Raw genomic sequence first — 27,845 nt, forward strand, 5'->3', positions numbered from 1 at the left:
CCTCCTCTCCTTGTATTTTGCCCAGCTTCAGATATTTCGTTCTAGCAACGAGAACGAGGACTCATAGAGCAGATGGCTTTTGGAAACCATTCGGAAAGGCCTACGAGGGAGCCGTCTCGGTTACAAGAGAACTGCCCACAGCGGGGCAGAGCCAAGATTAGCGGGAGAAAACCGGGTGCGCGCGAAGGAATTCTCACTGCTTGCACAAAGAGCTGTGATGACTGCAGATCAGCAGACAATTTCAGGACCACATTTAGCGCGAGGGCTGCCTGTCGTGGGCAAGGCGGCGGCCAGCAGAGCCCAGGACACCCCGCTGCAGCCCCTCAGAGCACGGCACTCCCCGCCTAGGCCGGCGACCTTGCCTTTCATCTTCCCCCTCCCCGTGTTTCGGAACCCCGACGAGACAGCCCGAGCGCGCTTCCACGGGGTCTGAAACACTGATACTTAGCGTAATGAATCCCAGGAGGCATTGCCTTAAGCTCCCCCCTCTCTGTTGAGTTTTATGAACTGAATAAAAGCATTTGTTAACCTAGAAATGAGCCTTCCCCCCCTACCCTGAAGAGCAGGACACGAGTGAGCCACCGTCCTCAAGCCGTATTCCCACCCCAAAGCTGATGCCCCCCGAAGCAGTCACCGCACACCCCGACCCCTGTGGGGACGTTTTGGGGGACAGTGACTCACCGCGCTATGGGAAACTGGCACTGGGATGCGCCCAAGCCACACCCCTCCACCTCTGAGAACGGCCCTCCCTCCCGGCCACGCCCCTGCTCCGTGTCCAGGCCACACCCCTCCATGGGATTTGGCCCACGAAGCTGGCCTGCGGCTGGTCTGGACAGAGCACACAGGGAGCCCGGCACGGGTGGAGGCGGCACACGGCTGAGGAAGATGACGAGAGGAGGGGGAGGGGAAACAGCAGAGGGACTCAGAGAGGGGTCAGAGAGCAGGCCCCTGCGCAGCTGCCGGGTTCCTGGGAGTCGCGGTGGCCCTCTCAGGGTTGCTGGTGAGGAAGGGGCCGCGGCACCCAGCGGCGGGCGCGCTCAGCCGTGCAGCCCACGAGGCGGGGAAGCAGACCCTGAGTGCCCACACACGCTCCCCCGCGGCAGCGCGGCCCTGCTGACGCCCCCACGGGAGTTCTGGGGAAAGTTCCGAGCCTCTGAGAGGCAGACGGTCGGCCCAGCCCAGCACTCCTCTTTGAAGGACGATTTTTCAAATGTGTACAGAGCTGGCGGGGTCTGAGGCACGGCACGCCCGGACGTGACGGGGCCTCCGCTCTGAGGACAGCTGGGACCTCCCAGGCCGCAGGTCCACCCTCTGCGGGATGGTGCCACTGCCCTGCCTCCGCCCCCATCACGTGCTGACCCTAAGAAGAAGAGCCTGGACAGGACAGCCCGCCCCACTGTGGAAGGAAAGCCCACCCCGGTGCCCATCAGGGCCACGTCCCATCCTTCCAGCTCGGCCTGTGTGCACCTCGTGCTACCCAGCCTCCATTTCGATTTCGTCCAAAAGGAAAGGGAGAGTAGGCGAGTGACGGGCAGGGCGGGAGGAGACGGGCTGGGGGTGGACCTCGCGCCCAGGAAGCCCTGTCCCTGTGTCCCCAGCCCTGCCCCCGGGGCCAGTCTTACCCGGAATCTCCGGTAATATTTCCTGGCCTCGGCAGCCAGAAGGGAAAGTTCTCTCCCCATCAGGTTCTCGGTGTTGAGCAGGTTGCAGTTCAGGTGTTTGCAAAGCCACATCGCCTGTGGGGGGGGGGGGGGGAGGCTCCCTGAGAGGGGGCGGGGGGCTCCCTGAGAGGGGGCGGGGGGCTCCCGAGGGGGGGTAGGAGGGCTCCCTGAGGGGGGGCAGAGGAGGAGGGGGCAGGGGGAGCTCCCTGGGGGGGGTGGGGGGGCTCCCTGAGAGGGGGCAGGGGGAGCTCTCTGAGAGGGGGTGGGGGGCTCCCTGAGAGGGGGCAGGGGGAGCTCCCTGGGGGGGCAGCTCCATGAGAGGGGGCAGGGGAGGAGGGGCAGGGGGAGCTCCCTGAGAGGGGGTGGGGAGGAGGGGGCGGGGGGGGCTCCCTGAGAGGGGGTGGGGGGGCTCCCTGAGAGGGGGTGGGGGGCTCCCTGAGAGGGGGCAGGGGAGGAGGGGCGGGGGGAGCTCCCTGAGGGGGGGCAGGGGAGGAGGGGCAGGGGGAGCTCCCTGAGAAGGGGTGGGGGGCTCCCTGCGGGGGGGCTCCCTGAGAGGAAGCCAGGTCCTTCCACACTTGCGAGATGACGTCGGCGGGTCATCACGAGGGGTTTCTGGCTGCAGGGAGGACGGACGGACCCAGGAGGCGGCCCCCGCCCAGGGATCCTGCGTGTCCACCACGTCTGCCCCCATGGAGCCAGAAAGCCCGCGGCCGCCTGGGGTGTGCCGTGCAAGCTCTGTGTGGCACGAGGGGCTTGTCTGTGGGTTTTCTGAACACTTATTTATGTAATTGGGAGACAGCAAGACGGAGAGAGACAGGGACAGAGAGCTCCAGTCTGCTGGTTCCCCCCCAAAGGCCCACGACAGCCAGGCCTAGGGACAGGCGCTCCACCAGGGGGCAGAACCCGGCTCCCACTCCTGCTGCTTCTACAGGGGACGCCGGCAAGGACCTGGAGGCGGGAACAGGAGCAGGACTTGAACCCGGACTCCACAGCGGGATGGAGGAGTCCCAAACGGCACCTAACCGCCAGACCACACGCGTGCCGCCGCCACGGGCTTTTACACCCCGGGCTGGTCTACAGCAGGGCGTCTGGGGGCAGGAAACGTGGCTCAGGACCCGCACTCGGCGTTCACTTTCTTCAAGGTTGGGAGCTGACACACCCTTTCGCTGAACGCTCAGTTAACTGGTGAAGGCTCTCTCACCCGCGAGGGAGGGGCGACTTTCACGGATAACGCGGACGTATTCTGGCAACACAGCTGCGGCAGGACCACTCCAGCACGGGCACGCCGGGGGGCACCGCAGCTCTCTCTGTCCCCCTGCTGGGCAGCGCCAGAGACAACGCAGCACGCACCACCGTCCAGCTGTAACAGCGGAGGCCGGGTGTCCCCGCAGGGGCTCGGGGTGAAGACGGTGACCCACCTAAGGCTGCCAGGACCTGACCTCCGCAAGAGGGCAAGTCCCCTGCTGTGCCGCTCTGGGTCTTCACAAAACGAGGGTCTCCGCTCTCTGGACGCCCATCACCCGCACACCCCTCCCAGCCACCAGAGAACTTGGAACGATGGGTGCCAGTGAGATGTGGTTGGATGCTGGTGGGCTGCCTGAGGAGTGTGGAAGCCACCACCCGGCGCCGGCAGATGAGATAGAACGACAGAGAGGCGGGCAGACAGGATGGACGGGCGGAGAGACGGCAGGTGAGCTGAGCGCGCAGGTGACCCTGTGCCCCCGTCAGTCACCTTGCTCCTGTTTGCGATAGAGGGGTGACGATGATTCCGTCGTCAGGGAGGGGCCCTCCAGAGGCAGAAGATCCCATCTCGGGCACCGAACGCGTGAAACGTGATGTTGACACTTGACTCGCGGGCCGAGACTGAAGCCGTGGCTGTCGGAGCACGCCGGCGTCCCGAGGCGGCCAGGAGGGCGGGGTGGGCCATTGGCCGCGTCTGTACCGCCGCGATTCTTCAGCGTGGAGAGAGACCCGACTGCGTGTCAGTCCCAGGAGCGGCGCACACGAATGTCCCCGGGACGGTGTCTGCGCCTCTCGGTTCGAGAGAGACCATAACGAAAATTCTCAGGATGACTCCTAAGGTTCCGAGCCCAAAGTCTCTGACACAGCTACGCCGCTGGACCCTGCACTGTCCCTGCCTAGAACCTGATCCTAACCGGGTGCCGAGACAGCGTGCAGGCAGGCACGCCAACGCCCGAGGCGGCCCAGCCCCGGACGGCCAAACAGTGCTGATCTCTGCGTGGCTGGGGGGTCACGTGTGTGGCTTTTGTACTTCTAGGTTTTCCAGGGGGAACGCACACTGCCCTTTGTAAAAGGAAGTAAGAGGAGAAGGAGAAGAAGGGGGAGAAGTAGAGCTCAGAGGTGCTGAGGATTTGGTGAGGGGCCCGCGGGAGGAGCGGGACGTGGCACTGCTCCAGCCCGCAGCGTGATATACTCACGATGGTGGTTTTTCCCGACGCGGGTGGACCTAATATCACAATCTTCGGCACTGTGGAATAGAGAGATTCGAATGTCACCAGGCTGGATGACGGAGCAGCCTCCCGCGTCTGCGGCGCCGGGGCCTCTCTCCTCCCTTCCGCCCCGGGTTTCATTTCTGCCAGCGACACGGCCATTTGTAACCCGGCGGGCCCAGAGACGGCCTCGCCGTCCGCCGCTTTCCTGGTGTTTAGAGAGGTAAGCGATCACGGAGATGGTTTATTTTTCTATTTCCGTGGGGACGCGGACACGGTAACTTGTTTGCCAAACTAATAAATATCAAGAACAATTGGGACTTCAAACTCCATAAAGCATTTTAAACAGGGACTTTGTCTCAGGGACACTCTCTCAAAGAAAGCTGTATTTTATGTAAATCGACCTTCAAAGCTGTTCTTATATTTATGTTTTTTTATTTAGCAAATTGTATTCCCCAGCATCTTACAGAGGAAAATAATGGGAAAAGGCCTGGGGTGCAGGGGCCAGATTTATACAGCCCCAGCCCGAGAAGCCTTTGTATTCAAATACAGGCATTTCTATGCAAATGGAAAAACTGGCATAGTCCCAGCTCTGGAATGTTCTGGGCCCTGCAGAATTCCTACAGCAGCTACCAGATGACCACCGTGTCAGAGGCGCCGGGCTGTGGGGGCCGCCCGCCGAGGCCATCCTGCTCGGTCCCTCTCTCACCCTGGAGGCCCAGGAACCTCGGTGTGGCCGGTGTGGCCGATGCAAGGGCAGACCCTCGATCCCCCTCCCTGGGGGCCGACAGCAGAGCCCGTCCCTGCCAGGCCCCCAGAGGGGATTCTCACCCACAGGAGGAGGAGGGAGGGGCGTGCGCTCCTGGGCTGGGCTGGGGCGGACACAGAGAAGGAGCCTGGTGGGATGGCCCTCACACCCCCACCCAGCCGGGCGCTCGGGTCGGAATCATCTTTGCCCCTCTCACGGCAGCTTCTCCTTGCCCGGGAAAACGCGGAGGACGAGCTGGACACGACGCACTGACTCCCTCTGCAAAGACTCATTCAGTGCCTCCTCGGCGCTCGCCCCGACCGGACGCTGCTGAGACCCCGCCCGTGGCCTCGCGGGGAAAGGGACAGGCGAGACCTGCGGGTGAGCGGCGTCCCCTTGGCCCCCGTCCCTGGGATGCGACGAAGGGCGGGACACTTGCGCTGCTTCTCTGGGCCGCCTGGGTCCCACACCATGCGCCTGGAAGCGCCTGCTGCTGTCCACATCTCTGCCCGCAGCCCTGGGTGGGCCCTGGTGGCGATGGGAACCTGGGGGAGCCCCAGCAGAGGTGCTGAGCAAGCCTGGGCTCCTGCTAGCAAGATACTGGGAGACCCCAACTCGGCAAACCACAGGGGCACCTCTCCCAGTCAGGGTCCCTCTGAGTCCCCCCAGGCCCTCGGGGGCAGCACCTCCACCCCAGACCCCCCCTCCGGAGCTTTGTCTGGCTTTTCATGTGAGAAGCCTCGGGTTCTCCTGCCCTCCTGGAGAGGGTCCTCGCCATTCCCACCTCGTCACCTGTCACGGGCCCTCAGGGACGTCCTCACCAGAACCCGCCAGCTCCTACCCCGGCCCCCTGAGAGTCTCACTCCAGTGGGGTGCTCTTCGGAGGCACGGCCATGCAGCCTGCTGCTGCTTCCCTTCCGGCTCAGCCAGCTCCGTGCCCCCCTCCTCCCGAGCTGTGCCCACGATACCACAGCCACAGCCGCCGCCACGCCGGAACCAGGCCCTGCAGAGCCGCCAGAGACAAGCACACTCGCCAGCGAAGGCTCGGGTCCCCAGCTCAGACCCCGTCCGTCACAGAAGTGGAGAAGGCATTTTGAGCAGGGGCAGGCGTTTGGCAGCCCACAGCCCACTCTCTGCTCTGGGTCTGTAACCCCGGGCGAGGCCTCCCAGGGCCTCCCCGCCCCCTCCCGCTCCCCCCCCCCCCAGGAGAAAAGCCACAACAGTGGGCAACGCTGCTTGCACAATGACTTTGGAAAGGAAACGGCCTGGGGGACACTAGGTGAGAGGGGACACGGGGAACTGGACCTGGGGTGGCGTGGAAGGTCTGGGGGGAAGGTGGCCGAGGGTGGGGGTGCTGAGGCCATGAAGCGTGGAGCTCACTGGGACCTTCCTGGCCGCATCAGGGTGAGGAGGGGGTGGGGGCACGGTCTGCTCCTGCACCACCACTTGCCGCCTCCCCCAGCTGTTAAGCGGGGTCTCTGCTGCTCGCCCCGCAGGGCTCGGGGCTGGCGGAGCCCGAGGCGGAGGGACCCGGAGGGACCTACGTCCCGACAGCGGCAGCTCGGGTCCGACTCCCAAAACTGCGGTCGGTCGTCTCGGTCTTGACGTGCCAGGGACCCTCCCCTTCCAGGTTCCTGTAAGCGGCACCCAAGTCGTACACATCTATGAAAATATTTTAAAAGGGAACATCCGCGGCCTTTCCCCCCGCCCCGAAGTTCCTCTCGCTCATTTATGTGATTAATTTCGGTTTCTTAAAATCTAACACCTTGAAACTGCAGCCCTGCTCATCAGTAATTATTTATAAACAGTGCCATAACAGCCTGCCTCACTGCCAGGAGTAATCAACTTCCTGCCACCACTTCAAAGGAAATCAAAAAACCTTTCCATCCACAGATCCTTTTGAGGTTTAACTAGGAGCATGATTTAAAATTCACAAGAAAACCCTTAGGTATTGGAGCTCTAATACACAGCTTTCTTGGACAAACGTTTGATAAAAAACGAAACATACCATTATATACACCACCGCCTGCTCTAACATTGCCCAGGGCTACTGTAAATGCTCACTTTGTACTAAATCTGCTTTTCTCGCGGCAAACGGGCTGCCAGCCCATGTGCCGTGGCTCCCTCCGCGCCCTCCTGTGCACACTCACGGGGTGTTGGGAGCCCTGGCTCCCTCTGCTCCAGTCACCAGCCACGCCGCTGTGCGACACAGTTAACCCTGTGCCCCGTAAGCTGGAGAGTCGGGGTCCCGGCTCCAGCTGACCCAGGCCGCTGCGTGGCTGACAACCAGCCCGGGGGAGCAGAGACATTCGTCGGATGCCATGGGACCCTCTGAGCCTCCCGCACCCTCTAGAGCGAGGGGGTTGGGTCCGGCCGATTTCACACTTCTCCCCCATTTCTCCCCCATTTCCGTCAGGGGCCGCCTGCCTCCCTCCCCGTGTTTTCAGTTTTTGCTTCACTTGTCTCGTGCAGGTGTGGGTACGGGCAGGGAAAGCCATGATTGCTCCTCTCTGTGTAAGCGACTGGCTCTAGAGCCAACAAAGAGGCTCCAGCATCCGTAACAGCTGCTGGCCGTGGCCTGGCGCTGGGGGTGAGAGCGGAGAGGCACAAATCAGCCCCCCGTTCAGCGGCCTTGGGTCCCAGTGACTCCTCTCTGACCGCATCTGGACCAAAAATCTTGACTCAGCGTTCAGGACAGACCGGAGAGGGCGGCGCCCAGCCAGCTGCCAAAGCCGGGGCGACGCAGAGACGGAGTAAAGGCTCCAGGGAGGGCAGCCTCGGGAAAGTCACAAGCCCCGGAGGACAGTGAAGAGGTGACAAAGGGGCCATGGGGGGCGGGCAGCGGAGACGGCTGGCCGTCCAACACCAGCTCACTGCAACCAAACCTGAAATGTGACTTTTTAAAGGCAGAATTAGAGAGAGAGAGAATCTTCCATCTGCTGGTTCACTGCCCAAATGGCCACAACGGCTGGGGCTGAGTCGGGTCAAAGCCAGGAGCCAGGAGCTTCTTCCAGGTCTTCCACGTGGGTGCAGGGGCCTAAGCACTTGGGCCATCTTCCACTGCTTTCCCAGGTCACAGCAGAGAGCTGGACTGGAAGTGGAGCAGCCAGGACTCGAACCGGTGCCCATATGAAATGTTGATGCTGCGGACGACGGCTTAACCTGCTCTGCTACAGCCCCGGCCCCTGAAGTATGATCTCTTTTAGGCTTTAGTTTTTATTATTTGATTTAAATTTCTTTCGTTTGAGAGAGACAGGCAGACAGACTCCCATCCCCTAGCTCACTCCCCAAATGTTGCAGACAGCATCTGAGCTGAGAACTCCATCTGGGTCTCCTTTGTGGGTGGCAAGGACCCAACTACAAAGCCCTCGCGCACCAGTGCCACCTCCCAGGGTGCGCGTCAGCAGGGAGCTGGGACCGGATCTGGCCGTGGGCATCCCGAGGGGCGTCTTCACCACCAGCCCAGTGCCTGTCGTGAGATGGTGCCTGGACAACATACAGACTGACACTGAAAACCAAACCTGTTCAGGAAGACGGAAACATGAAGAGAAGACGGACCCCGCCTCAAATTTCAGGCGTTTGATTCCCCGGCTGGGGAATGACTGGAGCTGCGTTGTAGTGGCCCCAGGCAGGCCGCTGAAGCCGGCCACAGAAAGCAGGGGTGCCGCCCTACGTATCTGAGTTCAAACGGGTGAGTTACCATCGAGCCCGACACGTAACTCCGGAAAAGCTCAGGACACCCGTCACAAGCAGAGGTTCCCACGGGGCGGCCCGCAGCCCCGTCCCCCAAGGGCGGAAGGGACTTGTCAGTCCCTCGTCTTGTCGTGGAGCCGCCACCACTGCCCAGGCCGGAGCTTCGTGACCCCTGCCCGAGGCTCTTCACTGCCTCTTCACATCTGGACGGAGCCGTGTGGGAGCCCCTGAGCTGAGGGCGCACTGACCGCGGGCGGGGCTGCGGGGCACAGCCACTGCGCTCCTCTTTCTCTTCTAGTCGGCTTTTCCTCCGGCCCACTTTCCCTCTGCCTCCCCTCGTTACGTGGTGGCGGCAGCGGAGGAGAGGCCTGGGCGGAAGCACCGCCCGCAGCCCCCACAGCCTCCCACACAGGGAGGGAGACGCAGCCACCGGGAGGCTGGGGGTGAGCCTGGAGGTGGGGGGGCGTGGAGGCAGAACCTCCCCCTGCACACCCCAGAGTAAACAGCAGCCTGAGGAGGTGGAGTGGCTACGAGCCACGGGCACTGCGTCTGCAAGGCGGGGCTGGTGAGAAGAGAGGCTGGGGGTTCTCCCAGCCTGCCCCATCACGGCGCCCCCTCCACGCGGGCCCACAGCTGAGCAGGGACAGTTCCAGAAGGTGGTTCTCCCAGCCTGCCCCCGTCACGGCGCCCCCTCCACACGGGCCCAGGACTGAGCAGGGCACGCCCACAGAACCCGGCCATTTGTGCCTAACTAGAGGTTGAGAAAGAGGCACTACCGGGGCTCTCTTTAACCCCCATTTAGGTTCACGCAGTGGCCGACGAGGGGCACTCGGACGGGCCACGGCCAAGCCCGAGACCATCAGGACAGGAAAGGCTGGTGCGGGGCGCACTGCTGGAGCGCAGGTCCTCTCTCTCACCTTGCTTAGCATCTCCCACCTCAGGCCTTCTAGCCCCCACTGCCGGCCTCCGGCCCTCCCAGCCGCACCAAGCGTGAATTTCACTGGTTTGCTGCTAGCTCCCTCAAGATGGCTAACACTCCGATAAAAGAAACATCAAAGCTCTCGGATGGACAGCACTTCTCCCTGACAGCTCGCCCGGACAGGAAGGAGCCTCCAGTTGGCAAACTGACCACGGGGTGGAGTGCGGGGCCCTCCAAGCTCGGCCTCCCTCCTCCCCAGCTCTGCGCTCTGGCCTTGCACCGGGCCAACCTGCGCTCGCGCCGAGCTTTGGGGGGGAGCTCTGGAACTCATTAACGGCGCAGATAATGAGCCCATCGGAAAAGCCCAAGTGCTTGCCTGTCTAGGTAGACCAGAAACCAAATTTACACCTGACAAGTGCAGTGATCAGAGAGCTTAAACCCAACAGGCGACATCAGCTAGGGCAGGCGAAAGCATTAATAATTGATTCCGTGGGCCACTCCGAGGTTTGCATTTTAATAACTTGGCAAGAGAATTTTTATTAGTTGTGCTCCAACAGAAGTTGAGGCATTTTTCAATTAACCCCCACTGCCAATTGTCAAAACCCCTCCCCACCTGTTCTGACTTCCCTTCCACACAAGTCGACCAGAGTGCCTCCCAGCCAGTCCTGGGGGAGGGGGGAGTCAGGGAGAGGGGGGAGGGGGAGAAGGGGTGGGAGGCCCTTCAGATACAAGTCCACCAGAGTGCCTCCCAGGCAGGTCCTGGGGGAGGGGGGAGTGGAGGAGTCGGGGAGTCAGGGATTGGAGGAGTGGGGCAGAGGGGGCGGGGGGGGGGCGGCGGCTGGGGGCACCAGAGTGCTTCCCAGCCAGGTCCTGGGGGAGGGGGGAGGGGGGAGGGGGCAGAGGGGAGGGGGCGGCGGCTGGGGGCACCACAGTGCTCACCGTCATCGCTGTCCAGGTGCAAGTGCTGGATCATGAAGGGGATGGGGTCCTGGGGCTGGTGGATCAGCAGCTGCTCCAGCATGCTCTGTGGGGCACAGGGCAGACACCCGGGAAGTCAGCGCCTGCGGGGGCCACCCTGGCGGCCATGAACGTGCCTCTGACCTGGGGCCCAGCCGCCTGCCCCAGCTGCCACCTGCCGGGGTCCCGTGAGCAGAGGCACGCGTGCCAGGGGCCATGTGGATGTTCTCAGCGAGGCCCCCGGAGGGAGGCAGGGGTGGAGGGACCCTGGCCCTGACTCAGAGCAGGCAGCCCCCAGGCCCTTTGGGGTCCGCCTGTGGATTCCTCTCCTTCCTGTCCTGGTTAACTTCCACCAGTCCTCGGGTCTCATGGGTAAACCCCCTGCCATAGGCGTCTGTCTCCCCCTCCTGCCCCATTCCTTGCCTCGTCTCTTGTCCCTGCTCACCCGGCTGCCACCCTCACCCGGGCCAGGCTGGGTTCTGTGGGCCTCACTGTCTGCCTGCCCCCGCCCCGCATCCCAAGCCCTGGCACAGTCACACTGGGGGCCCGATGCAGACCAGCCAGCGCCGCTGCCTGTGTCCCTCCAGAGAGCGGCAGGATGTTTGCCCGCCACGTAGCTAAACCATCCTGGGATCTTCCGGCCATTTAATCCTGGCGGGAGCTGAGCCGAGGCAAGGTGAGGCATCCTAGGCTCGGGCAGGGAGGGGCTCCGCTCTAGGGCTGAGGGGACGCGAGCGGCGAGCGGGCGTGGTTCTGCCCTGCTCCCTGCTCGGCACCTCACCAGCAAGCCCCTTCCCTTCCAGGGCCTCCGCGCCCCCAGCCGTTCCCCGCACACTTGGGCGGAACCCGGGCTTGGTGCCAGCAAAGGACACAGTGATTCGAGGTGTTTAGTGTTGGCTTCACACAGCCGTGGACTTAATGTGTATCAGACAAAAGAAAGGACACGAACCCGGGACTTCGAGGGCATTGCTTAGGCGGAGGCCAAAGACGCTACTTAACCTTGAGCTGATTTCAGAGATAACCAAGTGGACACGGAACTGTGACGGCGAATGTGACGTGGGAAAATTCCACAGAACCGTGCACACGAGTGCAGGTAACAACGGATGCACCCGGCCCAGGCCTGCAGGCCAGGCGATGACCGCCCCGCGGCCAGCTCAGGTCCCTGGCCTGAGCCCAGCGCTGCAGCCCGCAGGTCGGAGGCTCACGCGGTGGCACCCACGAAGCAGAGGAGAGTCCTGGAAACGGAGCCCCACCTGCAAGGCGCGCAGCGGGGCCCCTGGGGCACCGCGCGTGAGCTGAGGGTCCCCGAGGAGGAGCGGCCGGGACGGGGAACGGCCCCAGCTTCCCACAGACTCGGAGCCGTCGGGGACACCGGCGCGTGGCAGCGGGGCGCCGTGGGGAGAGGCCCGCGGGGGCGTCCGCTCGGGGTCGTGGCGACCCGGGACTCCGACCCCGAGTGCGCTGAGGGCAGGGGGCGCGCGTCACCTGCATCAGCTGGAAGATGTGGTTGGCCTGCCCGTACTGGGGCATCTCCGGGGGGATGACGTGCGGGAAAGAGGTCGCGTCCATGTCGCCGCCGCGGCGCGCCGCTCCCTAGCAACCGCGTCGCCAGGGCGCCGCGTCCTGCGTCATCACCGCGCGCCGCGCCGCGCCGCGCCCTGGCCGCCGCCGCCGCGGGTTCCTGACGGCCGCAGTTCTGCTCCCGCGGTGCTCGCCGCCCCGGCCGGACCTCCGCGGCACGCGCGCGCCCTGTAGCCCTGGGCAAGTTCCTTCCCCTCCCCAGCTCGCTCTCCCCACCCGAGTGTCTCAGGGAGGCCGCCCCCAGCTGGGCCTCCTGCGTGCAGAATGGGGCGTCGCCACGCCCAGACCCCCACACCGCCCCGGAGGAGCACGTGGGTCCGCCGGCGCGCGGGGCGGAGGCGGGTCCTGCTCGAGGGTTGCCCCCGGGCCCCGACCGTGGCTCCCGGAGCCCCGTGGGCCGGCCGTGCTCTGCGCCCCGGGGCTCGGCTGCCCCATCTGTAATGGGAAGACGCGGGACGGATGTGGGAGAGGCCTCTGTACATTGAGGGGCGTCCACGGGACAGGGCCGGGGGGGGGGGGGGGAGGTCCAGGTCCACCGGACAGCCCCCTCGAGGTCTCCTGGGGCGGGGCGGGTGGCCACGTGACCCGGTTGCCATGGCGCCCGCGGTCACAATCCGGGGGCCCGGCCTCTCCACCTGCCCGCTCCCTCCTCCCAAGTCCGGAGAAGGGGGCCCCCAGCCCCTGCGGGGCCCAGACACCCACGGAGTCGCCCCGGCTTCTGGGCAGTCTGAGGCGGAGGCCGCTTCGGGACAAGCCAGGGTAAAGACGGAGGGCAGGGGAGGCAGTGGCTGGAGGCGAGGGGGTGGGACGCAGTGGGGAAGGGGCTCTGCGGGGCAGGGGGCCATTAACTGTAGGCGCTGCAGGCTACAGAGCTCTTATACCTGGTGCCCCCCCCCCGCCCGCAAAGCTGTCGTCTGTGTCGGTTAGGGAGGGCAAGATGGCGTGCTGAAGGCAGGCATCCCAGGTTCGAGTCCCCACGCAGCCTGTTCACTTGCTGTGTGCCCCAGGTTTCTCGCCCTGGGAAGCGGGGGTTATTAAAGGATTCCGGGACTCCTTAGGGAAGTAGGAGGCAGCAGCTGGGGATGGGGTAGGCACACAGTGCGTGGGGGCCACTGTTACTAACAGTGTTTCATCTTGGCACTGCGAGACAGGTAGCTTCACCCCCTGTAGGAGGAGTTGGAGGGTCAGAACAGGAAGAGGAGCTGGCTGGGTGGGACTCGAGCCCCTTGTCTCATCAGCTTTTTATCTTAGAATATAGAGTCAGAAGCCGCCCCCCCCAGCCTGTATCCCAAACTCCCTCATTCTACAGATGGGTAGAGTGAGGCGCAGACAGGGGTACAGCCTTAGCCAGAGTCACTGGGTACCTCAGAGGTGCAGCACGGCTGGAACTGGACACCCTGACTCCAGCCGGAGCCGCTGGTACCCCTCGGTGGCCTTGTCAGCCCAGCTGCAAAGCCGCTGAACAAAGAACACAGAGCCCAGCCTGCGTTTGCGCTGGGGCGGGGGCGGGGGGGTCGGGACGCTTCCTGGACATTTCTGAAAGACGTGCCCTGCTCCTCGTTTATTTTAAGCCCTAGGCACTTTCCATACCGTGATTTAATCTTTAGCAGCCTGGAAAAATACAAATCAATTAAAGCCTAAAACCTACCGGGCAGTCACTTTCCCCTCCCCCCCTCCCCCTCTCCCTCCCTCCCTCCCACACGGAGAAGCGCCCGCGCCCTGTGCCTTTCATCCAGCCGTTCGGCCGCGGAGGCTCCGTCGTTACGGCGACGATCACCTTGGATCGCTTATTACAGCTGCGCTCATGACATCCCTGGCGTGCGTGTCACACGTCGCCAGGATCAAGAGCCAAGTCAGTTTTGCTCTCAGGGGCTCTTGGGGCCACCAGCCAAGCTTGCACTCTGGTCCCCGGGGAACCTGGCAGCCCCAGGGAGCCCCACGAGGGTGGCAGGGAGCCAGGCTCAGACAGGACAGCACCCTGAATGCTTTGGGATGAGGAAAAGGGAAGTCCAGTGGGAGCGGCAGAGAGGCCTGGGGCAGGGGGGCGGGGTCCAGTGGGTGGATGGGCGGAGCTGTGTGGGGTCTTGGTCTCTTAGGAACACCATGGAAACCGGGAGGCCGGGATGGCTCAGGTTAAGAGCCCGGACTTTACAGAGACAGGCAGAGCTGAGCGAGAAGCCCACCTGCCCACGTCCCAGCCGTGGGGCTTCAGCTTTCTTGTCTGTCCCCTGGGGGTCATCACGGCACCCTGTGGCCAGCCTGGACAGGAAGCCTGTCTGGAGTTGACCAGGGCCCGGCCAGTGGCCTGCTGTCCGGGGGAGGACGGGGCAGGCTGCTGTGTTTCCCCCTCGGACTGCGCTGGTGTCAGGTGCTCTTCTGGCACTGGTCCCGGCCTGGAACAGGAGCTCCCCAAGGCGGGGATCTGGTCCGAGTGGGCCAGTGCTGTCTGACGCAGCCGCTGACCAGTGTCCGGCACACAACCGAAGGAACCGCCACAGCAGGTGGGAAGACTTCCGCCTTTGCCTGGAAGCCCTCAGTGGTTCTTCCGAACGCTCAGCCCGACGCCGGCGGCCCCCGTCCTCGGCCCTGTTCCGCACCCTTCCCACATCCTCACCCGTAACCTCCAGACCGTAGTCTCGCCCCAGCACCCACCTCCTCAAGACCCACTGAAGCCCCCTCCCCCAGAAGGTCCAAAGGTCCTCCTGTAGGGCTGGCGCACACCACGCCTGCCTGCCGTTCCATCGCGGAAGTTTGCCGGCCCCAGTGACGGGGCACCCCCATGTCCCAGCTCTGGGCTCCACAGCTTTTGCCTGGTGCCTCGTGGTGCACCCCCAAGGCTGCGAGGCCAAGGCCCTAGGGTGGAACCCTGAGACTCAGACGGGATGAGCAGCTTGCGGAGGTCCGGAACCAGGATCTGAACCCAGGACCGAGTCACTCCCAGCATCTTCCTAACCGTGGCTGGCCACGCTGTGCTGCGAGGGCACACTCGCCGCTCCTCCACCCGAGCCCTCTGATGCCGCCTCTGATGGTCACGTGTGAGCCCTGGCTGGGACAGGGTGAGGCAGGGAGGCACCCACCTCCGTGCAGAACTCAAGTGTGTGTAGGGGGACGAGGGCAGAACCCTTGGTATGGGAAATATTTGGACGCGCTGTTTATAAACAGTTGGAATGCGCGTCCCAACCCCTTCTTGAGTAAGATCTCGGAAATTCCACCGCGGGCAGGCTCAGTAGCGCCGACTTCCCTTGGCCAAGGCTCCACACGGCGCAGCACGGCAGTCCTGTTTTCCAGTGCCACCAGTGTTCTCTGCGCACTTGGGCTTAACCTTGACCCTCTCTGGAATGTGGGGTTTGGGGCGCCCTCTTCAGTATTTTCTTATAAGATTTATTTTATGTATTTGAAAGAGTTACAGAGAGAGGTAGACAGAGAGAGAGGTCTTCCATCCGCTGGTTCACTCCCCAGATGGCTGGCTCATTCCCCAGATGGCTGCAATGGCCAGAGCTGTGCCGATCCAGAGCCAGGAGCCAGGAGCTTCCTCCAGGTCTCCCACACGGGTGCAGGGGCCCAGGGACTTGGGCCATCTTCTGCTGCTTTCCCAGGCCGTAGCAGAGAGCTATTGGAAGAGGAGCAGCCAGGACCAGAACGGGCGCCCCTATGGGATGCCGGCACTGCAGGCTAGGGCGTTAACCCACTGAGCCACAGCACCCCCTCCCCCCAGTCCTGCGCAGAGGTGAGGGCCTCCCTTGCCTCAGGGGTCTGGGTTCTGCTGAGCCCAGCGCCTCGGGAGGCAGCAAACACCGCCGTTTCTGCTCCGTGGCAGTGCGGGGACCAGCCCCAGATAGGGCAGGTATTCAGTAAGCAGTGAGTCCCTCAGCCCCTCCCCCTGGCCCCGGCCCCCTCCCGACCTGTCCACTACGGGGGAGGGGGGGTGCTGAGTGCAAGGATGCTGAGCAGGAAGGAGACCACTGCTTCCCCGGGACCAGGCCCACCCGTGGGAAGCTGCAGGGGCCGCGTCGGGCAGGCACTGCGTGGTGGAAGCCGGCTCTGCTGTGTGTACAGTAGCCCCGCAGGTTTATGGGGTGAGCCCCGGCATCCCCCGTAACGGCAGCTTTACCGCGTGCCCGTCGGCTCCCGATGCCCTCTCCGCTCCCCGTGTGGTCCCTGCAGCCCTGCTGCGGGCTCAGCGTGCGAGGGGCACACAGCACAGAGGTGCGCATTCCTCACCCGAGTCAGCCTTGCCCCAGCCCCATGCTTGCCGAGCGTTCCGGCCTCTTCCGGAGGCCGGAATGTCCCACTTGCACCCTGCCTCTGACCCCTGCTCCTGCGGCACTGGATGGCAGGGTCAAGCCTGGATTCCCAGTGGTGACTTGGGGGAGGGGGCAGTAGACAACATCGAGCATGCTAGCTAGTGGGACCCAGGGTGTGTCCTGCCCCCTGCCCGCAGCAATTGAGGGGAGCTGGCCACGGAGGTCACCTTTGCTTCCAGAGACTCCAGCAGTCGTGAGCGGGGCGATCTGCACGTGCTCATCAGACCTGGTATCAGGGAGAACTGACCCTCGCCCCGTGCTGCTCACACGTGCACGCCAGTAGGGGCCATCTGAGGTGTCAGAGGAGGGGGAGTCCCCAAGCTAGCACTCTGCCTGGGAATCCAAACTCGAGGTCAGGGCTCCTATGCCAGCACACAGCGGGACCCGGGCGCCCCCTCGGGCTGGACGGGCGTGTGCCGGCCCCCTGCTTAGCCCAGGAGAAGGCGTTCCTAGCCACGCCCAGCAATCGCAGAGTGGCGGGTGTTTAGAAGCAATTTGGTCCAAGTGGATGGCCGATGTTCTGCTGGTTTTACATCCTGTGGCGTAGCCCTGCATCCCAGGCGTGCTGTCCCGCAGGGAGGCCCTGGCGGCGGTGGGCGTGGGCGTGGGCGACGGCCGCAGTGTGGAGAAACAGGACGAGGGAAAGCCTGCCCACGGCTGCGGGACAGCAGTCTCGGGGCACAGCCTGTGTCCTTGGAGGGTAACGGCCGAGGGGCAAGCTTAGCACTGTCACAGCCGGGGTGTGGGGGGGCGGCCTTGGGGAGACGCCGTCTCCTGCGGGAGGGGCCCCCAGACCTCACGGCGCACTTCCTCCTGCAGACCCCCCCGTCCTGTGCATGAGCGCGGAAGGAGACGATGAACGAGGTCAAAGAGTCCCTGCGCGGCGTGGAGCAGAAGTACAAGCTGTTCCAGCAGCAGCAGTTCACCTTCATCGCGGCCCTGGAGCGCTGCAGGGAGAGCGCCCACGACAAGATCCGGCCCATCTCCAGCATCGGACAGGTGGCGCCCCCGCGAGGGCTAGCGGGTGGGTCACAGGGGACCTGCCCGACCTGGGCCGGGAGGAACAGCAGCGGCTGGAACGTGGGCTCCGTGCCCACGCCCCCTCCCGTGACTCTGGGCCCGCCAGTTTTCCCCTGCGCGCCTCCCTCGTCTCCTCGCGCCAGGGCCGGCTCAGCAGGCGTCCGGGCTGACCCGCCAGGCTGGGCAGAGTGCTGCGGTTCAGTGACCATGGATGTGGTCTCTATCAGAGTCGGCAGCTGCCAAGCGTGCCCCTGGCTGCTTTTGCGGATGTTTCTACTTGACCCCATCTGCCCCAGGGTCAGCTGCTGTCCAAGGTCACCCTGCAGGACTTGGAGGCCTCAAGACCCAGTGAGCCCTCCAGGAGCCAGGAGTGAGCCCCAGGGCAGTCGGGAGCACACATGTAGGCTGGACCGTCTCAGCCTGCAAGAGTCAGCTCATCTGAGGTCGACCGCTCAGAGACGGGGTGGGGGCGTGCAGGGGACGGAGCCCGGGAGAACAAGCACCCCATGCCAGCCGCACGCTGTAAAAATTAGCCCGTAATCCTTCGCCTGCGGCGCCGGCACCCTGGGTTTTAGTCCCGGTCGGGGCGCCGGATTCTGTCCTGGTTGCTCCTCTTCCAGGCCAGCTCTCTGCTGTGGCCCGGGAGTGCAGTGGAGGATGGCCCAAGTGCTTGGGCCCTGCACCCCATGGGAGACCAGGAGAAGCACCTGGCTCCTGGCTTCCGATCGGCGCAGCACGCCAGCTGCAGCCGCCATTGGGGGGTGAACAAACGGAAAAAGGAAGACCTTTCTCTCTAACTCTGCCTATCAAAAAAAAAAAAAGCCCCCCCTTTTTTTTTTTAAGATTTATGTATTTATTTAAAAGTCAGAGTTACAGAGAGAGAGAGAGAGAGAGAGAGAGAGAGAGATGGGACTTCCATCCGATGGTTCACTCCCCAGTTGGCTGCAATGGGGCGGAGCCGCGCAGATCCTAAGCCAGGAGCTTCCTCCGGGTCTCCCACGTGGGTGCAGGGGCCCAAGCACTTGGGCCATCTGTCACTGCTTTCCCAGGCCACAGCAGAGAGTTGGATGGGAAGTGGAGCAGCTGGGACTCAAACCGGCGCCCATATGGGATGCTGGTGCTTCAGGCCAGGGCATTAACCCGCTGTGCCACAGCACAGGCCCCAGCCCGTTTTTACTGGGAGAATGTTAAACCTAGAGAAAAGGAACACCCACGCGGCCTTCTGCAGATTCCCTGTGCAGTGACGCGTAGCCACATCTGCCTGGGAGGTTGGTCGGCCACTGCCTTTTCCTCAACCCCCAGAAGCCCAGCTTCAACAGCGCTGGCCAGGTCTTCAGTCTCCCAAGAGCCTGAGTTCCCACGCCCTCAGCATCTACATCCGTGCTATGGGGACCCCCCCCCAGCTCCTCAGCTCCCGTGCAGAAGGGGGTGGCCTCCTTAGGTTTGCTCTCACAAAGACTTGGTACACCGTGGCCCATGTTCTGACCATCTCGGGTTCAGCCTCACCCGCCCTCCCCAAACCTGGGGCGTCCAAAGATAGCCCAGTGACACTGCTCTGTTGTGGTTACGCCACGAAGCAGGTCCCAGCTCCCTGCCCACACAGGTGCCCGGGCAGGTGCGCCGGTTAAAAGCCCCTCCCCCTTACAGTGCCACCACGTGCCGGGCAGTACTCCAGACTGTTGGGAGGATATATTCCCTTAGCAACAGCTGCAGCAGGCGGAACTTGCTTTAGACTTGGGACACGGCAGGTGCTGGGGGAGGCAGTGACGGCAGTGCCTTCAACAGACCGCGCAGGGCAGCACTGTTTGGCTGTGAAGTGAGGCCTGGGCCACGGCCAGGTCCTCCCCAGCAGGACATCAGGCCTCCGCCTGGCTCAGCTTCACGTGCCGAGTCGTGGGGTGGCTACGTAGGGCGGGTCCCCAACTCCCACCGAGGAAAAGAGCTGATGGAAGCATCCGCTTGGTCAGCACTGGCGGGGTGGGGGGACATCCTCTGACCACACTCTTGATCCTCCCAGAGCTGACTTCCGAACGGGGGTGAGGGGGACAGCAGGTGTTTCTCCTGGGGACCACTCACTCTCCCCAGCTCCACTTCCTGACTCGTCCCACCTTTGGGGACAAGGAAAGCCCGGAGGGCCCCGGCTCCCTGTCTCCTCCTCTGTACGGTGGCCTGCCCCAGCAGCTGAGTGGGCCTTCCAGGGGCACCATGGCATGAAAAGCCAGCCCCCGCCCCCTCCTGCCCTATGTGGTGGTGGGCTTAGGGGCCTGGGGACTGGTGAGGCGTGCAGGCCCCACGTTCTTGAACATGGGGCGAACTCCAGTGAGCCACTTCCTCTGTCATCCCCGGGATTTGTGGTGTCCATCTAGAATGAGAGGTTAAAAGGGGACCTTCCCAGTGTGCAGGGTTTACGTGACCAGGCCTGTCCGCTGTCTGCACAGTGCCTGGGGACACTTGATGACGTTGCCACGGAGAACTGGAACAAAAAGTTTATTTTGGTTGCAGAAAGCCTTGCAGTCGGTGCCTGGTTTTCTTGCACCACGCATCCCCGTGGGGTTTTTGAAGCCTCCTCAGGCAGAGGGCCGGACATGCAGAGGTCTGAACGCGAGGACACGGGGAGGGAGCAGGGGGTGCGAGCCAGCGTCGGGCCGGCCCTTGCAGGTGCAGAGCTACATGGAGCACTACTGCTACAACGCCACGGACCGGCGGATCCTGCTCATGTTCCTGGACATCTGCTCGGAGCTGAACAAGCTCTGCCAGCGCTTTGAGGCCCTGCACTCCGGCACCCCCGTCACCAACAACCTGCTCGAGAAGTGCAAAACCCTGGTCAGCCAGAGCAACGACCTGAGCAGCCTCAGGGCCAAGTGAGTCCCTGGGGGTCCCGCCGGGGCGGGGGAGCGGGAGCCTTGGCCAAGCGGGCAGGCGGCCCTGGGCGCCTCCCTGGGGAGCGGGAGCCTTGGCCGAGCGGGCAGGCGGCCCTGGGCGCCTCCCTGGGGAGCGGGAGCCTTGGCCGAGCGGGCAGGCGGCCCTGGGCGCCTCCCTGGGGAGCGGGAGCCTTGGCCGAGCGGGCAGGCGGCCCTGGGCGCCTCCCTGGGGAGCGGGAGCCTTGGCCGAGCGGGCAGGCGGCCCTGGGCGCCTCCCTGGGGAGCGGGAGCCTTGGCCGAGCGGGCAGGCGGCCCTGGGCGCCTCCCTGGGGAGCGGGAGCCTTGGCCGAGTGGGCAGGCAGCCCTGGGTGCCTTCCTGGGGAGCAGGCAGCTTCAGAATCCCCTCGGGGGGGAATCCCAGCTCCTTTTGAATGATTTGAAGGACCCCGACACAACAAAACCAACTGGAACCCAGGTCATACACACGGCGAGACACAAAGCATCTCAGGCCACAAGAGAAGGGGCCACAGGGCAGTTGTTCCCAGAAGCCCTTTCTGAGTGGACGTGGGGCCCGGGAGCTGTGTCCTCTGGGTGGCAGCACCCCTACTGGGGTTCTGTCCTGGCCCCCGGGGAGTCCACAGCAGTGTGCCAGCATCATGCAGGAGCTCCCTAGACTAAGGCAGCGTAGGGGAAGCCGGGCAGGTGCCTGAGCCCCTGACCTGGGTTCTGCAGACCATACGGGTTTGCAGCTCTTGGCTTCCACACCAGAGTCTCCCGGAGCCCTCGGCCCTCAAACCTGCGGAACCAGGATCTACGGGCAGAGAGAGTCGGGCACATGGTGTCCGGTTCCGGAGAAGCCAGGGCTGCTGCTTGCCGCTCACCACGCCCTCTTGTGGTCCCCCAGGTACCCACACGACGTGGTGAACCACCTGAGCTGTGACGAGGCCAGGAACCACTACGGGGGCGTGGTCAGCCTCATCCCCATCGTCCTGGACTTAATGAAAGAGTGGATCGCCCACTCGGAGAAGCTGCCCCGCAAAGTGCTGCAGCACGTGAGTGAGCCCCCCGCACGCCAGCAGGCCACCAGGGGGGCCGCTCGTCCTGCTCAGGCCGCGGGCACCCAGCTCTGGTTCAGAAAACTCAAGTGTAGGCAACTGGCGAAGGACAGCCTCAAATCTAGGGGGGAAGGCCAAGGCGTCTCAAAGCCCCCCTGGCGACCACCTGGTGGGAAGCTGTAGGTTGAGCCGGGGGCCTGCTCCAGCCGTGGGTGCTCTGTGAATTAACCTGCTCTCCTTCCACCCACGGGCCCTACTGCTAACCCCCAAGGGGCCAGTACGTCACAGAGAATCTCTCCCCTCCTGAGTGGGAGGCTCGGTGCTGATGAAGAGGATCCCCACTGAACACACTGCAGGTGGTGCCCCGGCCGCGCCGTGGGTGGAGGGTGTCCCAGGAAGGCTGCTGAAGAAGGCACAGAGCCCCAGGGCCTCTGGGAGCCGCACCCTCCACCCACCAGGCGGTGGGCCGCAGCTTCCCCTCTGGAGCCGTCACACTGGAGACCCCCTAGTCCCCCGCACCCGGCAGCCACAGCCGCGGGAAGGCTCAGGCTCTCCCTGCCAGGCGGGGCCGCGTGTGTGTCTGGTTCCCTGGCCCAGCGTGAAGGGGATGAGCCGGTCTTTCCCGCTGCTTTTCCCGGGAGAGGGAGACCACGACGGAAGCCAGGGCTCCGAGCCTGCGGCTCCTGGGCGAGAGCTGGTCTTCGTGGTGTGACCGAGACCCAAACACGGTGACGCGCCCCTGGCCCCTGGCCCTGCCAGACGGGGCTGACTGTTGGTTTTTCCCTTCACAGGGGACGACTTAGCTTCTGTATTGTTGCTTCTTCGGGGGGAGACAGTCAAGAATAAACAGTGTTGTACCACCCCTCTGCCTGGCTTGCTTTCTGGAGCTTGTCCCTGAAAGAAAATCAAGACCCGCACAGGGCCGGCACTCCCACGTTCCTTCAAGGGCGGACGATGACGCCTTGTCCGCTTGAGAGAGAAAACCTGCACTCCCCAGGCACATTTAAACACTGCCACCCCAAGTCTTCGTCCCGAAGGAGCTGCCTCTGCTCCTTAAGCGGGCAGAGCGACCCCGACTTCCAGACACAGCCGGGCGGCTCCCACAGTCCCGGGGAGGCGGTTTCCTGCCCGCCTCCACGTCCTCCAGGCCGGCCCAGGGAAGACGGGAGGGCAGCGCTCAGAAAAAGCTCAGGGTTGGCGAGCCGTGGACAACAGCAATGCTGGCTGGGTTCCACCAGAGACTCCGCTGGACCCCACCTGCCCACCGGCCACTCAGAGCACGCGCGCCAAAAGCCACGCGGGTGACACGGCAGCCCGGGCAGCCACCTGACTTGCAGGGTTTCTCTGCCAGAGATGACACGGGTCACCTCCTCCCCTGGGGTGACTCATCGGGGACCACGAGTTTGAGGCAGATGAAGGGATGCGCCAGCACAGAACCCTCGCCTGCCAGGCAGGCTCTCCGGCAGCCCAGGCCCGAGGCTGCCGTGTCTTTGGTCCCCCGCCTCGCTCACGAGCCCCCCAGGCTGGCTGGGTCATTCCACGCCAACACAGCAGGGTAGTGCAAAACCATAAATTTTTATTTGTTCACAGTTAAACACAAGCAACTGCCTTGACATTTTAGAACATTCTAAGGACAGCAAACCCTTTTGATTCCGATCCCCATTCACTAAGATTGTACCATTTTTCTCTTGCAGTTCATTTTTATGGCATCTAATGTGGATTGTTTGACATGCTTTTACGACTGAGGCGGGAAAGTTTAAGCCTTTTGACAAGAGATGTCTTGCTCCAATTTAACTAAAAACAGTTTAAAAAATGTTTCTTGTCACTGATGGGACCCCTTTAAACTGCAAGTTAGCCACATGGTTCATCCATGATTGAGCTATAAAACTAGATTATGTCGTAGCAAAATCTGTTCCTCCATGATGTGTTTGTGGTCCACAGACGTCTTCAGTTAAGTGGTCACTGATTCTTCCTAGTGCAAAATGCCTGGCTGCCTCTCGGGTGAGCCAAAGGGCTGCCACACGGCGGCCCGCGCCCTCCTGTCCACACCGAACGCGCTGGGGAGGGGCCAGGGAGGGGGGCTTGGGGGATGCCAGACTCCTGGGGTATCTTCTCAAAGAGCTATTCCGGCGGCCACACCAGCCTACTCAGCCCATGGGGTGGGTCACCGTGTGGCCCTGGGAAGCGGGAGAAAGATCTTCAGCCTTCACTAACTCGTCTCAGGGCCAAACGCAGCCGTGGGTGCAGACGCCCGGCTCTCTGGCGGCCCCGGGCAGCTGCCCGCTGTTCTCTGGGGAGCGCACATTCAGACTGCAGGATGGCGGGCAGAAGCCCTGGGCGCGTCAGTCACAGATGGGGAAGGAGCCACAGGGGACAAGGGTCGCAGCAGCAGCTGAGGGCCAGTCCTCGACCTACATTTTTTTTAAACCTACAAAGAAAAGCTTCATCAAGTGCAACCAATGACTGCCAGCGGTCCGGGGTAGGAGTGCGGGCCCTCTCAAGACTCTGAGTGTAAACAGACACAGACACGCTCGGCCTGGAACGCTCCCCAGCACACACGCACCCCACCCCGCGGCCTCAAGATGCAGCAGGTGCTGGGAGGGCTCGGCTTCTCCCAGAGTGCCAAGAGTGGACCGCGTGCCGACGCCACCGCAGCCCCTGCCTGAGCCCTCGCTCTGCCTGCCACGCTTCCTCCCGCCGCAGCTTCCGAGGGAAACCCGGCTTCACCAGGCGCCGCTCCTTCCTGGCTTCAAGCGCGACATGGCGGCAACTGGGGGGCGTCCCCCTGCCTGCCGTCCACGCAGAGCCACACGCCTGTGTTCCACTCGCGACTCTGAGCCGCGTGGTCCCTACCACACCGCGCGCGTCCTTCTCTCAACGATCCCCAGAACTGTCGTCCCCGAGAGAACCACCAGGCAGCCCGTGCGGGGACCGAGTGCGGGGTCCTGACACGGCTTCTGCCCAGGGAGCGGCAGGTGGCGCTCATCCTCCTTCCTCATCACCAGTGGCTGCCAGGAACGTCAGACCATCTCCCCCGGCCACCTCACAGAAACGGGCTCGCACGGAGCTCTGTGCGTCAGAGACCCTAACCAGAACCTCTGCAGCGTCGCCCTGACGGCCAGGCAGCTTCCCCTCCGGAAGAACCGTCAGCCGGCCTCAGCGACGCACTCCTGCCCACGGCCCACTACGGCCACGGAAGACGCCGACCGCCCACCTCTGGGCTCCAGGTTTTTCTGCTCGTGACCACGTATTTCCTATCCCATCGCAACTACTCTTACAGACGTCATGGCGCAGCCGTCAAAGCTTCTCTGAAATCCACAGGAAAGCTATCATCGAGATCCGTGTGCTTGTTTCCTGGAGTCGAGTCAGGAACTCGGCTTCCTGCCCTCCCACCCCTAAAGGCTGTAGTGCCCCTTTCCAAACAAATGCCATGCAGTACGAGAGGCTGACGCCGCCTCCTCAGGGCCTGGGGCCGCTGGGGATCAGCGCAGGCCGTGCAGGCTGGCCGCGCGGCTCCACCGGGGACGCTCGCTCCCGGCGAGGGAGGCCTAGCCAGCCCCACCTTCACGAGCGCCAAGCTGCTCCACCATTTCTAAGGCTCTGCCTGTGGCACCAATTGCTCTAGGGCCTCTCGGCCCGACCGGCTCCTCGGGAGTCCTTCCCATGGTAACACTCACCGCTCTCACGTCTCTGCCGGGCCTGACCAGCTCCCTGCGAGTCCCTCTACTATCCCTTTCCATCCTTAAAAGTACTTGCTGCAACAAGACTGAGTGACCCACTGATGTGGCAAGCTGATCACTTTCAAGGCAAAACCAAACGCCCACCGACTCTGCAGCCCGAGATCTGGGGTTGGGTAACCAACGCAACTCCAGATCCCGACCCCCCCATCCCTCCTGGAACAGAACCCACGGCTTCCGAGAGCTCAGCTGGGCCTGCCCTGTCACCCCCACAGTGGGCCCCGAGCTCCAGTGGCCTGCACGCCCACCTCGGGGCATCTGCCATGCTGCCTTTCTTCCTGTACTTCTACAATCCGCCCATAAAAAAAAAAAAACAATTCTCACACTTGCCTCCTTTCCCCCGCCAGTTAAGGCAGGGCAGTGGAGCGCCTGGTGTGTCTGTCCTGTGGCACAGCACTCCCAGGAGCGCGGCACGGAGAGTACTTAGCACTGGTTCTAAGAGTGCTTTTCCCTCTGAATTTGTTCATGCTGTCCTCTTCTGTAACGGAACCAGGAGCCCGGAAAGTACTGGGTTTGAAGCTTTCCTTTGGACAAGGCTGAATTAGAAGTGTGGCATCAGGACAGCTCCACACGGCACACCCAGAGGCTACAGCCAGGCCCTGCCGAGCTTACGCAGCTGGGGACGAGCCCTGCTGTAGGCTGGGAGTCGGTTAGTCACGGGCAGAAGTCCTGGCCAGAACAGGTCTGCCGGTATCGCCATGGTGACGTGGACTCTCGCATGCTCTAGTTCCTTTCAGTTGGGGATACTAAAATACTTTTTGCCACGTTAAAAAAAAAAAAAAAAAAAGGAAAAGGAAAGGAAAGGAAAGGAAAACCCTCACGTGCTGGAACGTCTGAATGCATAAGAGTCGTACCATTGCAGTTTCTTGCACCTCTTGCTGGCTGCAGCCTTCTGCTCCTTCTACTGGAAGAACAGCAGCGGCACAGCCACGCCCACTGGCTCTCTCCCCAGGCCTCTCCTCGCCTCGGCCAGAGCACCAGCAGCAACCCTAGTCTTCCGGCATCACGCCAGGAGCGTCTGCTGACCGTGCAGCGCCCTGATGGGTCAGCTCTCGCGTGCCTGCAGGGCAGCCCGGCAGCCAGGGGCAGCGAGCCCTTGTCCACCCCGCTCTCTCCTCCCTGCCGTGACCGCCACGGGAAGCTGGACTAGCGTGAGACAGCTGCTGTCCTGCGGAGGCCTAGATCTCATCCTGCCGAGGAGCGATGGCCACCCGAGCGCCAGACAGACTCTCGGGGCCGCCACAGCCTCCGTGCTGCCGCGAGCAGAAGTGGGCGTGGCGAGGTGCTCACACGCGAGAGCTCCGGCGACTGCTCCAAGCCTCCTGCGGGGAGCAGCTGTTCCCACCGCCCGTCCAGCCTGCAGTCAGCCCAACACCCGCATTCAAGCAAACACCAAATAAATAAGAGGTAGTGGGAAAGGAGGGACAGAGCTTACAGGGTAAGGAATATGGTCTCCACGCTGCCAAATCCAGACGTTTGAAACGACAGACTGTTCACTAAACTTTCTAGGAAGCTTCTCAGAGCCACTGAAGATCAAGGGTGAAACGAGCCAGCGTCCTGCCAGACCTGCTGCGTGCGACGCCCGCCCTCAGAGTCCCTGTGCAAGCCTTCACGTGAAGACCATCGGCTTTGCAGGCCACGTCCTTGAAGGGCAGAACCAGACTTACCTGGTCTGAGCCACCCCAGCTCTCTGAGCCTCAGGGAAGCAGAAGGTGGGTGTCAGATGCAAGGATTAAATCTGGCCTCACACTGCACAGGTTCACAGGGTGCAGCCGTTTGGGGGACAAAGGAAGGAAATAGAGCGCCTGAGGCGCGCACCGGCCCTCAGATTAGCACACACCGGCAGGCGAACGAGGAAGGGGCTGGGGGTGGGTTCGGGGAAGGGTACGAGGCATTTCAATGCTAGATCCAAAAACCGTTCCGCCATCCCATTTCCACCGTGGGAGCGCGCCACTCAGACCCTGGAAACAGGAAAGCTTTGAGACGTGCGTTCACACCTCCTGTTCTACGCCAACAATGTGCAGGTTAACACTGAGCGACCCTCACCCTTAGCTGTGTTCGTGATGAGCCTCATTGTAGTCCATGATACGGAGCTGTCCAACACTGTCTGGGTTTGGGGGAGATGTGCGTGGGCCATCGAGGGTCAGGGGCGCCTTGGCTTCCACACCCGAGTCTTTGCCCAGTTCTGTCTTCAGGGTCTCAGAAAGGCTACTGATGGTCACACCGTCCTCATCACACTGGCTCTCACTCTTATTACGAAATAACTCCCGGGCCTTCATGCCCAGGAAGCTTTTGGAGCTGGGAAGTGAGCCGACAGTCGCGGGGATGCTGGGCGAGGGCTCTCCCATGGGGTTTTCCCAGCGACTGCTGAACGGACCCGCCCTCTGGGTGGGAGGTTTCTCGGGGGTGGAACGCTCGCTGCTGCTGCTGCTGCTGCCACCTCCACCTCCTCTGCTCCCACCGCTGCCCCGGGTGCCGCCAGGCCTGGGGGTCTTGGTCTCACCATTGTGGCCAGATGCCTCTTCATTGTGCCCTACCGTGGAATCCGAGCAGCCATCGTTACAACAGTCAAGCCTGTAACAAATCCCGGAAGGAGAAAGGAAGCTGTGATTGGGTCTTCCCCAAGCGGGAGACAAGGACTCAGACACACTCAGCGGTTCGCCCACCGTCTGTGCTGTCCCAGGAAACCCCAGCCACAGCGCTCAGCAGGAGCACAGCGTGTCACGGCTAGAGGCAACCATCTGTGTGAAACAGGAACACATCCTGCCGCCAGGGGGCACCGAGGCCAGAAGAGGAACACGGAAGGCTCCCTGGGACGCCGCCAGCTCGGGCTTTACCCCCGCCCCTCACGTGCACGTG

At 63.1% G+C, this 27,845-nt stretch overlaps 3 protein-coding genes across 23 annotated transcripts in view; 1 reads left to right on the forward strand and 2 right to left on the reverse strand.

The window, feature by feature from the left end:
• The window catches only part of AK8 (adenylate kinase 8), a 134,433-nt gene extending 122,365 nt beyond the window's left edge, over nt 1-12,068 (reverse strand). For 2 of the 11 annotated variants that reach the window (XM_051835370.2, XM_051835367.2), the window contains exons 1-3: nt 11,914-12,064; nt 10,411-10,495; nt 4,100-4,149 (exon numbers count right to left, since the gene is read on the reverse strand). In XM_051835370.2, coding sequence (XP_051691330.2) covers nt 4,100-4,149; nt 10,411-10,495; nt 11,914-11,997 — 219 coding nt within the window. In that variant the 5' untranslated portion in view covers nt 11,998-12,064. Of the gene's footprint in view, nt 1-1,622; nt 1,737-4,099; nt 4,150-10,410; nt 10,496-11,377; nt 11,542-11,681; nt 11,888-11,913 lie in introns of those variants that run through there. The other 9 variants (XM_070058397.1, XM_051835366.2, XM_051835365.2 and 6 more) reach the window with 8 other exon arrangements.
• Nucleotides 11,548-23,803, forward strand: SPACA9 (sperm acrosome associated 9). 6 transcript variants are annotated; one of them, XM_051835382.2, is made up of 5 exons: nt 12,604-12,768; nt 17,133-17,312; nt 19,992-20,194; nt 21,099-21,246; nt 22,041-23,803. In XM_051835382.2, exons 2-5 carry the CDS (start codon nt 17,169-17,171, stop codon nt 22,050-22,052), a joined length of 507 nt encoding a protein of 168 aa, XP_051691342.2. In that variant the 5' UTR covers nt 12,604-12,768; nt 17,133-17,168; the 3' UTR covers nt 22,053-23,803. The 6 variants fall into 6 exon arrangements, with proteins under 6 accessions (XP_051691340.2, XP_051691339.2, XP_051691338.2 ...); XM_051835380.2 differs by lacking the exon at nt 12,604-12,768 and adding an exon at nt 11,548-11,688 and having other exon boundaries at nt 21,099-23,803; XM_051835379.2 differs by lacking the exon at nt 12,604-12,768 and adding an exon at nt 12,068-12,189 and having other exon boundaries at nt 21,099-23,803.
• The window catches only part of TSC1 (TSC complex subunit 1), a 64,329-nt gene continuing 59,289 nt past the window's right edge, over nt 22,806-27,845 (reverse strand). For 5 of the 6 annotated variants that reach the window (XM_070058378.1, XM_070058360.1, XM_070058379.1 and 2 more), the window contains one exon: nt 22,806-27,560. In XM_070058378.1, coding sequence (XP_069914479.1) covers nt 27,035-27,560 — 526 coding nt within the window. In that variant the 3' untranslated portion in view covers nt 22,806-27,034. The remainder of the gene's footprint in view (nt 27,561-27,845) is intronic. The other variant, XM_070058370.1, reaches the window with a different exon arrangement.

The sequence above is a fragment of the Oryctolagus cuniculus genome, chromosome 1 (assembly GCF_964237555.1).
Source record: "Oryctolagus cuniculus chromosome 1, mOryCun1.1, whole genome shotgun sequence".
Lineage (NCBI taxonomy): Eukaryota > Metazoa > Chordata > Mammalia > Lagomorpha > Leporidae > Oryctolagus > Oryctolagus cuniculus.